Source organism: Hippoglossus hippoglossus, chromosome 15, assembly GCF_009819705.1.
Source record: "Hippoglossus hippoglossus isolate fHipHip1 chromosome 15, fHipHip1.pri, whole genome shotgun sequence".
NCBI classification, from domain to species: domain Eukaryota; kingdom Metazoa; phylum Chordata; class Actinopteri; order Pleuronectiformes; family Pleuronectidae; genus Hippoglossus; species Hippoglossus hippoglossus.
The window spans coordinates 6,193,194-6,206,603 of record NC_047165.1 but is presented as its reverse complement, the minus strand read 5'-3'; the positions used below and the strand labels follow the sequence as shown (position 1 = coordinate 6,206,603).

The 13,410-nt window shown below is 41.5% G+C and overlaps 1 protein-coding gene across 7 annotated transcripts in view; it reads left to right on the top strand.

The window, feature by feature from the left end:
* The first annotated feature begins 403 nt into the window (after positions 1-403).
* The window catches only part of cep170aa (centrosomal protein 170Aa), a 36,355-nt gene continuing 23,348 nt past the window's right edge, over positions 404-13,410 (top strand). For 5 of the 7 annotated variants that reach the window (XM_034608152.1, XM_034608155.1, XM_034608151.1 and 2 more), the window contains exons 1-3: positions 404-762; positions 10,580-10,639; positions 10,870-11,006. In XM_034608152.1, coding sequence (XP_034464043.1) covers positions 10,902-11,006 — 105 coding nt within the window. In that variant the 5' untranslated portion in view covers positions 404-762; positions 10,580-10,639; positions 10,870-10,901. Of the gene's footprint in view, positions 763-10,579; positions 10,640-10,866; positions 11,007-13,410 lie in introns of all 7 variants that reach the window. The other 2 variants (XM_034608150.1, XM_034608154.1) reach the window with 2 other exon arrangements.

The window sequence follows — 13,410 nt, the reverse complement described above, 5'->3', positions numbered from 1 at the left end:
ATTTCCAGTTCCATTTGCCCCATCTAAACGACATTAACAAAAAAAGTGTCACTATGATGTATATCATAACTCTCTTAATTATGCCATATGCTGTACACAAACTGGATAAGATGTTTTTTTAAACTAATCCTGCAAATAAAACAGTGTTTCAGTCTTTTGTTGTTAATATGAGATATAGTAGAATCATGGCCAGAGTAAAATGTGTTTCCATCTCAGTCTTAAAAAACTGTTCTGGAAAACTGGCTCATGCTTTTATTAAAGCATGATGAGAAATTAAGCTGAAAGGCTTCATTCACTTATGATTGCATTAGTCATCACCACTGACGCATGTGTTTACTTGCTGATTCAGTTATTTGTGTAGGCGTAACAATGACTGTATTATTCAAAAGCCCAGGGGGGCAGAGAGGCTGCTTATACTACATATGGGCTCCAGATTATTGTTGTGCACCACCTCAGCCTACTTATTTACACTTAAGCTCAGGAGCCCCCCCGGCATGCTGTTGTCACCACCTTGCTTTTATTTTGACAGTCATGACCGGTACTCCTGTTTGTCGCCTCCGCCGCGTTGACGCCGCTCTGCTGCGCGGTGGGAGCGGCGTGTCTCTGAGCAGCGGAAGCGGAGGAGGCCGCGCGGACTGAACTGCAGCAGCAGCGGCAGAGGCAGCGGCAGAGGCAGGGCTGGGCTCCACACACACACACACACACACACATAGACGGACACACACATTCAACGGCAAACACACACCAGGGCAGGAAAAACGGGTAAGTGAGGAGCGGACTTTTACTTTTATACAGAAAACAACGCGTTTAGCATGTGGCTAACGGTGAGCGTTAAGCTAGCCAGGCGTCAGACTCGTGAAGTTTACGCACGAGATACTAAAAAATGGGAAAGAGTCGCTTTTTCCTGCCTCTCTGCTGCACATCTATTGGTGCCTGTGTGTGTTTTTTTTTTTTTAATGGTGATGTAAAAAAAAATACTCGGTAGATTTAAGAGCTTCGTGACATAAACGCATGAATGGAAATTGACGCGCAGCCTATTTAATAAAAAAACATCCAGCTTAGCAAACACGCTGGTATGCGTATAACGGCGAAAACAGCCCCGGTGTGTGTTGGCTAACCGGGAGGCTACTATTGTCAGCAGCGGCATGACCAGCCTGTCTCCGCCTTTTTCTAAAGCCACACAGCCACCTTTGCTGCCAAAAAATGAAAATGGGAAAAAGGCACCGGTCCCATTAACTGTCTGTGCTGCTAGTATCTGTTATTGACCCGCTATGAGTCGCATCCTCCCGCAGCCGCATGGAGGAGGCTGTGCAGACAGGATGCACATCAATGACGGCCGGTCGCATGGAGCGCTTTGTGCTTCACTCACTGGAAACACACTCCATCCTCTGGAGCCTCTTTGAGGGTGTTTATATTATTATTTTTGACCGAGGAGTGGGTTGCATGAGCAGGTATTTCTCTATGTGATGTGGCTGCAGTGTGTCCCGATGCCGGACCCCCTCCTCCTCCTCTTCCTCCTCCTCCTCCTCTTCTCTGTGCAGGCTTTGTTTTCATGGGGCAGATGTAGATGTAGCTGGCCTACATGCATCCGCTCTCTTTGTGTTGACTTGCAGTATTGCTGTCATCAGCACATAAGATATAAAAGTTGTGTGGTGTAAATGCATTCTGGCATCTTTAATACTGACGTGTTTCGTCATTCATCGGCAGAGATCTTACAAGATGTCCCTGTTTTGGGGCCTTTTACTAAATCAGTGCAAAAAGTAAGTGCTGTTGTTATTATCTGGTGAAAGACTGTGGTGCAAATGCTTGAAACAGATGCATGACAAATACCAAAATTACTCAACTGTCCCAAACACTGGAAACAAAGACATCTATTCATAGCAGCAGCAGCAGCAGGATTTTATTAAATTATCTTGAACCTTTTCTTTAATCGCATTCAAGGGCAAAAGGTACCAGAACATTCCTGTTCAGGGTTTATAACACAGTTTGCTGTACTCATACCGGCCTGATGTATTCTTGGAAAGCTCAAGAGCTTCAGTTGACACTGAGCAGTCTCCTCCTCCTCCCTCAGCTGCAAGAATTCAAATTTTATTTGGGTTTGAGCCATAGAATGTGCAGACAAAACCATCCAGTCCAGTTTGGCTCTTTCCTTTCCTTTTTCCCCTCTTCCTCTCTCGGACCCTGCCTGTTTCCCAACTACTTCGTCTCCTCTCTTTATTTGACTGGCAGCGGTCTTCTTCGCTCTCCAAGCAGTTGCATTATTAAAAACTGTGTCAGTGTCACAGGACGCTCTGTCAGCTGCAGCTCAGCCTGCAGCCTTATGTGTCCATTAACACAGTTTAAGCACTGACGATAACATTGGAAACTATGTGAGCGAATAGAAACAGTGCACACTGTTTTTATTTGGGTTGAAGTTGTCTTGTGTTGAATCTGTTTTTCTTGTGAAAACTGGAAAACTTTACTTTATAGAATTTCCTTCAGTCACCAAGCCAGTGTATGTCAGTGTACAATATCATAAGTTGACTATTTACCTTTTAACGTTGAACTCAGAAAATGAAATATCTTTCTTTTTCATCTCTGCAACTTGTTTTCTCACATCTGTTACAACTTGTGCCTGGTACAGTAACACAATCCCTATAACCTGGTGTTGAATGAGCAGTGTGTCATAGAGTAATGCATGAAGACTATGACCCTATTTTCTGTTCAAGTGTGTATTTGGGACAGTGGAACTTTGTTGTCTGGCCTTCCGATGGCTATTGTGTGTGGTAGGAAGTTTAGGAAGTGAGTTCATTTTACTTCAGTGGTCAGGAACTATTATTTTGCGACTGAAAACAACAACCCAGCCTGAAACCTAATATACTAATGTACTGTATTCTTTTCAAGCCGTCTTTAAAAGGGTTTTTGTACCAGGGAGTCTATGGTTAAATATAGCTGCGAATCTCAATTCTGTAATCTGCAAGAGTAGAAATGTTAAAAGGGTTATGAGAGTCGCATAGCGTTGCCTGATGCAGCTCCTGCTTGAGTGCAGAGTCAGAGAGAAAAACAAGGGAGGTGAAGTCTGTGATTAAATGGAAAAATGGGAAAGCAGAGCAGAAAACAAGAAAAACGATGTAACCGTCAGCTTCTTCCTTGTTATGGAACATCAAGGGCGGGTCTGACTTTATTTCCCTTCCATTTAACTTCTCAAAACGAGAAATAAAACAGAATGAACCTCACATCTGTTTCGGGGTGTAACATATTCCCTCATGAGTTTCCGGTATTTTGTGCTTCTCTCCATTGCAGATATTGATCTCGTATTTTGGCAGTTTCTATTCCTATCTCTCCTGTCTCCCCGCTGATTGTCCTGTTATGCTAACGGTGCTGTTTTTTCTCCCTCTTCCTAAATGCCAGTGTGGATTTCAGGGTGAGAGAGTTGTGTTCACTATTTTTGTCTGCTGCTGCTGAGGTTGCCGCTGTGGGCTGTGTAATGTTGGTGCCATCATCAACGTGGCAGGGTTGGCCAAACACTAATATTCCTGTTCAAAGGGCCACGGGTCAGTCATTATGTGCTCAGCAGGGGCCACACAGGGCCACGAGACCACTGACCAGACAGACCATACCTTGGCTTCAGTAGGTGCATAATACAGTGATTTATTTAGTCTTATTAAATAGTGAAGGGTAACTATATTAACTCAGTTAAAAATATTGTTTTGTAGAAGACTAAAATTGGCCCATTATATCCATTTCAAGTACCCAAATTCTGAATCTGTATTGGAGCTGCCATTGTCACTTCTCGTTGCTATCTCACCTAAGACACGCCCACTGCTGCCAAACCTCCGCGGTTCAGCCACAAGCGCATAGTATGACGTTCTGGCAAGATGGAGTCTAAGATCATAGTTCGTATTCCAACATTTTGATGTTGAATTTTCAGTTTACCACTTTTATTTATATCCTGCTGCCATGTCCTGGTCAGAAAACTGCCCCCCAGCCTATATCTGTGTATTATCAAAAAAATGTACACCACGCTCACATGACTCAAGAATTATTCCTGTACGCTGACAAAATCTATGCTGCAGGGCATGTTCTCCATTAATTCTCTTGGATTGATAGTAATAATGAACTAGAGTTCGTTCAGAGTGCTGGTTTTCCCCTCTTACACTCCATAGGAAGAATAACGTCCCTTCTTCAGATAGTGTGGAAGGACAGACTGTTTTTTTTTTACTATAATGCTTTACATTTCTCAACATCCATGAAATCTAACTTTTTATGTGTATGTCTGTAGGTCGCGTGAAAAATCAAGGGTCACTGAGCATGTGGGGGGGTTTATTTCTTAAGGCCATGGGGGTGCTGGGTTGTGTATGGTAATAACAATGAAGCAGGCCGGATGGATGCTGGCTAAATGGAGGTGTTTGCTTGTTTGTTCCTCTCACCAACTGCTCATGTGATGTGTGCGGACGCTTTTCAGCACCATATGGTCTTTTCTGCTGCACGGAGCAGTTTTTTTTTCACCCACATGCTGCATGTCCCATATAAGCCACATTAACACACGTAAAGCCAGACATGCACATATACACTCAGGTTTCTGCAGGCGTGAAGTTTTCTGCTGACACCATAATGATTTATTATCCCCTGCATGGTGCTGTAGTCCTGTCATAAAGAGATTAATGTTGGTGTATACTCTTTATCTGGTTGCTTATATTATGAACTCTTTAATTGTATCATTAAATAGCACACATGTTCTTCCCTTAGTGACACTTTACATGGGTTAGGGTTAGTTTTTGATCTTAATTTAATTTGCTGGATTTAGATTTACAAAAGCATATGTGTGGAAATCATGACCCATTAAAGTGTCATGTAATGTCTTTTTCATTTGATTCACATTACTATGCTGTTGTTCATAAGCAACATTTCTAACATGTGATGGACGCAAAACTGGAAGAATACAAATATCTCTGGAGGAAAAAGAGGTGCCATGCAGGTAGAAGACGCAAAATAAGATGTCAATTGCCAGTGGCGATGTAGAAATGTGTAACTTCCGCAGCGGAATTATGTGAATTATGAGTTATGTCCTGCCTCCTGCGTGCTCTACCCAGACGCCATTCCTCAACTCCTGAATGTTTCAGATAATGTTCTGGTGTTTTGAATGTGTTTGTGTAGTCTATGTGTGTATTTCAAGGGCAGGCTTCAGAAAACGTCACATTTTCCAGAGTTCATATCTGAAATAAGACATACGTCAAAACGTTCTGTGTACTTTCAGTGTGTGGAAGCTGGAGCACGCTTGGCTGTGATACCCATTACATTCAGCCTCAGGTCTGTGAACAAGCCTTTATGATGACAACCTCAAAGTACAGACATACTTATGAAAGATTTCAGCCCGCGGCAGTTGTTGAGGATTTCTCTGACAAATTACCATGATTACAGTCATTCCATGTTTGAGAGGTTTGACAAAGCAAATGGGTTCTTTCGAATACAAAGTCAAAAGAGTTCCCTTCAACAGAATATATTTGTTGGCTATTTTTCATTTATGAGTAGAGGTAAAGTAGACCAACTTGATTAAAATGTCAAAAGGAATCAAACACGTTCAGACTGACATCCCTGGAGCTTGCTCCTTTGTGCACCCAGAACTTTTCCAAAGTACTGTATTATTAAGCTGCTGTGAAACAGAAGTTAAGTTATTGACTGGCAGCCCTAGATTTATTTATTTGTTGTGTAAAAAAAAAAATCCAAATAAAAATACAGATCCATCAGACTGTTGGGCCTTGGTGGAGATATACACTCAACTGAGGGCCGTTCTCGTTCAGCCTGTTATAAGTGTCTGGTATATTGTTACCGCTCGTTTTTTCTAACGCGTATGAGGGAACAATAGATTGTATACCTCCTCTACTGAGCACTTTTATGTCTGTAAATCTACAGTAGAATCAACCATTGGGGACTAGACAAGCCTTTGCCTGTCTGTCCGTTTGTCTGTCCAGAGGGTATATGGTTGTCTCACCCAGAATCTGTTGTCTGTTTTTTTTTTTCTTTACACCCTTCAGGGTCTGTAGGCGTCTTTGCTCCCAGAGCACCTCCGGGGTTGCTAGACCACTTCGTCCTCCCTTGTCTATTATCTATTGACTTTGAAAAGAACCTAACTGACCTTACACCAGCTTTTTCAAGAGAATGGGCTGCTTCGATGTGCTTTCCTGTTATTGGCTTTGCTTATACCTTCAAGGTGCTGTCTACCATCACGTTCCCTCTTTGTTATCTTCTTCCCTTGTTGCAAAGCTACAATATTGATTACAGTTCTTTTGTCAGAACCCGAATTCCAGGTCTTACACAAAGTGTTTGAAGGGTGGAGCCTGACCGAAGTGGATTTTTAGGGGTTGATGGCGATATCAATATATTGGCTATATTAAAAATAAAGCAAATGGCAATGATTCCTAAGATTTCTTCATTGATCTCTTATGATGAAGAAATTTAATTGTGGCATATCGGTGTATATCTGCAAAAACAAACAGCTGAGAAGCTCTCTGATCTTAAGGATTTAAGTTGTAAAGTATTGTATATTTTTGGCATTATCTTTGCTACTATGTCGTCTCTGCCCTTCTTTCTGTCTGCTCAGCCAGGGAGGGCTATCACTGCTCAATCTACTGTATCTACTGAGAGCTATTTATATCAGAACAATCAGGTTTAGCTGATGCTGTGAACACGAAGTGCATCATCTTGTGTCTACCGGAGGATTTCTCCTGGGAAACACCAACCAGACATGAACACTCATAACAGTGAGTGCCTGGAAGCTTTTCTCTTTCATCACTAGTTATACTTTATCAATCAGAAGCAAGATAGGATATTTGACAATGTTGTTATTTTTCTCACTTCTGTTTCCCCTTTAAATTAAAGCACATAGTGCAAACATGTTGTTTTTAACAACATAAATTCTGTTGAATTAGCATGAATTGTTGCTGTGGTATGTTTTAATGCAGCTATACTGAGATTAAGCTCCATTTTTACAATGTAGGCAGACAACCACACCCTTACTAGGGCTAAGTTTGGCTCTCATCATAAGACCAAGCGGAAATGTGTGTTGCGGGAGAATGAGTTGTCTCTCTGTCCCTCTGTCTGTCCATCTCTTTCTCTCTCTCTCTCTCTCACCGTCTATCTCGCTCTTGTTTGCTTAGTGTCAGTAAATGTGTGTGTGGAGGCTACACATAGCAGCTGTCAGCGTGTGTGTGTGTGATGTAGTGTGAGTCAGCTATCAGGGTTATGATGGTGCTGTATAACGGTCTGGGAGGTTAGAGAGAGAGAGATCAGAGGAGTAGTGCTGATGGTTACCAAGCTGTTGCATCATCCCGGGACGCTCACTGGAGCCAGATGCTACGTGGAGAGCAGCAGCAGCAGCCATGTGCAAAGAAACACATGAGCTGATGACACAGAATGAACTGGTGCTCACTGACCCAACTTCCTGAATCCCTCCAGCTTATATTTGTGAGTGGCTGGCTCAACGTGGCGGGAAGAGATTTGAACTGCTGAAAAAACAGATGACGGCTTAAATAACATTTTGCCGGAGAGCGGAAACATGGCTGTTAAAACAATTAGTCACTGCTGATCGAAAGTACTGCTTCATTATCACTCTTCCACCCTCACTGCAGATGACGTGGGGTTTTTCAGTCCACAATTTCACCTTAACTACTCGCTTGATTTGGATTCAAAAATGAGTGTCCGCCATAGGAAGTGCCGTGCAGGCTTCCTGTCCTTTCCCTCTCCCCCCCGTACAAAGAATTCACAGTCATCTTGAAATAATCCTGTCCTTTCACTCCTTTATTCTGTGTGTGTCTGTGTGTGAGAGTGTGGAAGATAGATTAAGTGTAGTTCAGGGTGTTGGATTTCCTGCCAAAACCATGAGGTCACTATTCCTCTTTATTAGTCCCAGCTACAATGCTGCTGAATGGAGATGAGTGGGAACCAGGACTGTTCGGTTTGTTTTCACTATAAAACACCGAAAATGTCTATAACCAGTATTTAGAAGGATCAATTTCTCATAACCAGAGTTGATGTTTTCAGATTGCTTTACATTTCTGATGGTCTTTTGCTTCCATATGCAACAAACGTAAGCAGCAATGTTCACCCTTGTTGGCTGGAGCCAGACTATTTGACATAAGCCATCCAGGGGAACATTTTAAGTTCAGTCATTTCATTCACCTCTCTTGTAAGTCTGAGAGAGAGAGAGAGATATGTCAATATTTAGCCAAAACTATCTGTCTGGACATCACTTATTTCAAATGAGAAAATATATATATTTTAAATAATTTGGGTTAACTCACTGTTTTTACATGATGCCTTTAATGAACACATGTCAAACAGACATTATTTCCTTCTCAGCTGTACCTCCTCTGTCAGACTAACCACTGCATTCCTCCAGCTGTGCTATTGCTTTCATGTGTTGCAGCGAGAAGGTTCTTTGTGATGGCCCCACACAGGCTGGTATGCATCGTATTCAGGCTCCTCAACCGCACTCTCATTAACCTCGCAGTGTGTGAGTGTGCAGTGGTTATGGAGACAGGAGGCTCTCTGATGGTTTGGTTACAGCAAGGAGGGACGACCACAGATAATTACAGTGCTGTTGTTCTGCTTTCTCTGATGCATGCATGCAAAGTGTGTTGTTGCAGTGTAGCATCCAAACACAATATTAGTTCTATATCTGTAGTATTTGATGGGTCATGTGGTCATATAAATATTAATGATGATAGGTGACGTTTGAGTCCTTTGTTATAATTTAATTTAATGTATTTGATTTTCTTTTTTCATGAGAATAAGAAATACACAAGTTTGGTCCTTTTCTAAATGCAACCAATCTTACATTTCCCAGGTATTCGTATCTCTCTTAGCCCACATATTTCATTATGCTCTTCACATTAAAGCAAAATGACAAAATAGATTTCAAAGAAAGACTTACCTGTGGCTGCATGTTGCAACAGATTACTTTATTATTATCACAGTACTTTTCAGCTCTGCTGTTCTGCATTAAACGCTTCACACATCCCATTAAAGTGTTACTGGAATGAAATGAAACGCTGATCCGTTTGACATCAGAGACAACTGTTTGTACAGTCACGTTCCCAACAGCGTCGTGCAAAGAACCATCAGAGGTGTGCGGTTGATTAAAATGTTACCCAGGGGATTATGGAGTTGGTATACAAAGTACTTATGAGGTCAAGTGAGCAGGAGCTAAGCTCAATAATCTGTAATTCCCTCTCTGAAGAGCTTTTCTTGGCATTTTCTCCACACGACGTAGCTCCCGTTATTTTATGCCACATGAAATTACCATAAAATGCTTACCTTTGAAATCTATGTTTAATTTAGAATCAAATAATTATGAGAAGCATTAAAAACAGTCTAAACCTTGGTTTAAACTTTTCACAGCTGACTGGTTGCAACAGGGTAAAAAATTAAATTATGAAAAAGTTTATGGTTGCTAAATTTTGCATGCATCTGCTCAGTCAGGCACTCTCATCAAGCCATTAAACCAATCTACTAACATGCTAAGTAGCCAGTCAGTCATACACAGGGTTTCTGCAGGGTTATAAAAAGTCTTGAAAAATGTAATAATCTAAATTGTAGGCCTAAAAATTCCTAAAATATATTAGATTATTAAGCACTTGGTCCTTGATACTGTAGGTCACCGTGATTATGTTAATGTTCTGTTAATGCTACTTCTCATGCTTTGAATTCTTGCTTCTACTTTTTCAAGATAAAGTTTTTGGCGGCACGCATCGTCAGAATTTATCACAATACACTTGGCTTATATCTGTGGAAACTATGGACACAGTCTCTGCCTGTAGTCTGCATGATAACTTGGCTCCTCAAGGGTCATTCTCTACTAAGCTACTTCACTTGGTCTTCAATTATGGGGAATTGAAATAATTCAGGGACTCTGATATCCATTAATTTCTGTCGTACTTGAGATAGGTCTTAAATCGAATTCATTATGGTCTTCAAAAGATCTTGAAAAGTCTTAATTTCAACTTGATAACCCTGCTTGAAACCCTGCACACTGATAACATGCCGGCTGAATGTTAGTTCTACCGAACGTCGTCCTTCCAGGGCTGAGCAGTTAGAAAGTCTGAGAGGCTGACCTCCTTTCCAGCTCATCTGAGGGAGAGCGAGGGGAGGAGGGAGGCAGGAGGGAACATAAATGTCCTGCTGGTGAGGCCGGCCAACATTCCTACATCACTTCCTCCTCTAACATCTGGCAATGATCAGGGCGGGCAGAGAGCGAGAGAGAGAGAGAGAGGGGCAGGACGCATCTCACTGGCTGGCTCAGTGTTCACTTTCAGGCGCAGACCATGTGGCATCGCATTGCAAGACCGCCCACTCCATCTCATTCCCCCTCGCTGCAAAGCAAAATGAAGCAAGATGGAGTTTTTTGACTTAATCTATCTCCAGTACTTTGTTTACAATTTGCATTTGATTCTGCCGGCTAGCTTTTCATATACGTTCTTTCATACATCACTGTTTAGAATATCATGATGCAAAGAGGTTGAATGTGTTTGCCTGCATATGTGAGTATGAACGGAAAAGAAAAGATAAGAAACTAAAAGCTCCCTGTTTCTTCTCTTCTCAGGATGGCCTAGCGGTGTTGTGCTGTCAGTGGTCTATCAGCAGTGAGCTACCTGGACCAGAGGTGTGTAGTACAACTCACCAAAATACACTCAATTAATTTTGACTGTATGTATAAAATGGGACAAATATATTTAGCAATTATTCAAATTTGCCTCCATACTGAGATACGACTTAACTTTCAGAACTATTTCAGAAATTTAAGGATTTAACCTGATGTGATTTTGACACACTGTCATTATTTGATAATAAGACTCAGAAAATACATCAGTATATTTGCTTTTGTCCCAGTAGGTGTGTAGCAGAGGCAGCAGCAGGTCGCAGAGATGAGTGTGACCTCCTGGTTCCTGGTGAGCAGCGGGGGCACTCGCCACCGACTCCCACGGGAAATGATTTTCGTCGGCCGGGATGACTGTGAGCTCATGCTACAGGTGAGAGCACGTTACACACCAATTTCTCCCCTGACAGCAGCCTCATCGGTCTCGGCAAAGCGGAACGGACAAGATATGTTTTCACTTTCAATCTCATTTGAGAAATTGCTCTCCTTCCCTGGCTATTCAAAGAACAGAAATACTGTCTCATTGCATCCTGAGTCTTAGTGAGTTAAACAAGAAGAGAACATTTCAGATAATATGATAACTGATAACACGCGGAGCCTGACTCTCATTTAGATTCCTCTCAGTCAAATAAAAACACTGTCGACCTCTCACTGATCTGACTATTTACTGAGCCTTACCAAGGAGACTGCAAAGGAACCCTTGTGTTGTTGCTCTGGTCGTAACAGAGCACGTTTATATGTCCGCATGTTTGTGTGCGTCTTTGCATCATTGTGTGTACTGAAGTGGTGTCTTGACTCCAGAGACCACGGTGTGTCCTCATGTGTACCTCTGCACTATTAATAGAAAGTGGGGCAGATACCTCTTCAGTTAGATCTTATCTGGCTGAGTCAGTTGTAGTTGTGGGTAGGGGGTGCATCTATTACTGCAGCACCCTCTGTTGTGACTTTACATCTTGAGAGAAGGTATTACTGGTCCCAGTGCCTGTCAGACAGTCAAGAAAACACTCATTGATGTTTATTCATTTTTGCTGTGTTTGTTTCTATTGTTTCACACAATCTCTGACTTTTTTTTGAGAACTTGAAGGAGTCATGTTTATTGTTGTCTCATTTCTTCTTGTGGTGAGATTTTGTTTACAAGATTGAGAATTAACTGTCAATCTCAATTGGACAGCATTGCTTAGTTTTTGTGCCACTGACATATTATGTGCGTCTGTCTGCAGCAGAACTGAGAAACCATTTAGAAACTTCACTGTTTCAATGTGAATCAAGCAGTGAGGTTGTGTCCCTTGATACTTTGGGTTAGGCTCTTTTTGAAAGATTTTAAATCCCGGGGGAAATGTCGTCACCTGATGACTGTTGTTGTTATTGCCCAGTTGACCTACATCCTCTCACAGTCATGTTCTTTCATGAGGAGACTCAAGAGAGCAGTAATAAGGATCCTTTACTGAAGCATGTATAGTTGTAAACGACCTGTTTTATTTATTATTGCTCTATATATTGTTACTGCAAGTGAATGTGTGTGTTTCTGTGTTTTTTTATCCCTATCCTTGAGATATCTTTTGAAGGAAAGAGAATTATAGATAAGGGAAATATTTCGAATTGAGGACATGTTCAGCTTTGTGTATGTGTGCATTCTGAGCAGCTCCTTACAGTTGTCCTCCATGTGACTGCGTTAATGTGTCATGGCGTCATCACATGGCTAGACAAGGGGCTTTTTGTCATGCGGCATTCAACACAAACATTCACTTTAAGACAGTCAAATTTCAAATGAATGTATGACCGAGAATGATCGGTGTTACATAGTTTTTTTGTGTCATCTTGCTAAATTTACCCGCTGCTTGTTTTGCCATCGATCTCGCACACATACAGTTGTGACAGTTGTACTATTCACAAACTGTGGCTGGAATACATTCATCTTTTCTGTGTATTGGAAAAGGGAAGGCAAAGTAAATACAGGAACAGAGTCACCATGCTTGAATCATATATATTTTTACTCTGGGTAGAAATGAACTGGATAAAATAAGCTCATTGACGATTTTGCAACTGGTCTGACGTCTGTGTGTGTGTGTGTGTGTGTGTGTGTGTGTGTGTGTGTGTGTGTGTGTGTGTGTGTGTGTGTGTGTGTGTGTGTGTGTGTGTGTGTGTGTGTGTGTGTGTGTGTGTGTGTGTGTGTGTGTGTGTTTCTCTATCTCTTCTTCTTTTCGCTCTCTTTCTTTTCATTTAAATCTTGCCAACAAAGTTATGAACAAGTTTACACTTTAGATGAGTCGTGTAATTTCTTCTCGCTGCGTTGAGCCTCTCCACGTTTGCGTTCCAAGTTAAATTCAGTAGGTTAGTATTATCTGTAACCCCATTAGTCTGCCCAAGCCTGTGTTCTGAGGTACAACAAGCAGCTCAGTTGGTTTCTATCTCGTTTGATCTCACCTAATCTCACCACCATAATCTGTTTAAAGGGTGACTCTATAGCGTTGCTTCCCTTGGTTTTAATTTAGAATTATCTTGACACCTCACTGACTTCAGCATGAGTGTACCATCCAGTTACCCTCTTTAGTTAGTGATTGGTTTGTGGTGAAGAGTCATATGAGGACTGAATCTGAGATTCTGAGTCAGGCAAAGTGAGTCAGTTTTGTATCAGATATAGTTTATCTGATATAAGCACCACATTTAGTTGGTATTAGAGAAAAAGGAAATGAGTTATTGACTGAGAAATATCTTATTTTCTCAGAAATTAGAAAGTCAAAACTATTTTGATTCACTGAAATTATTATTAAAATAGC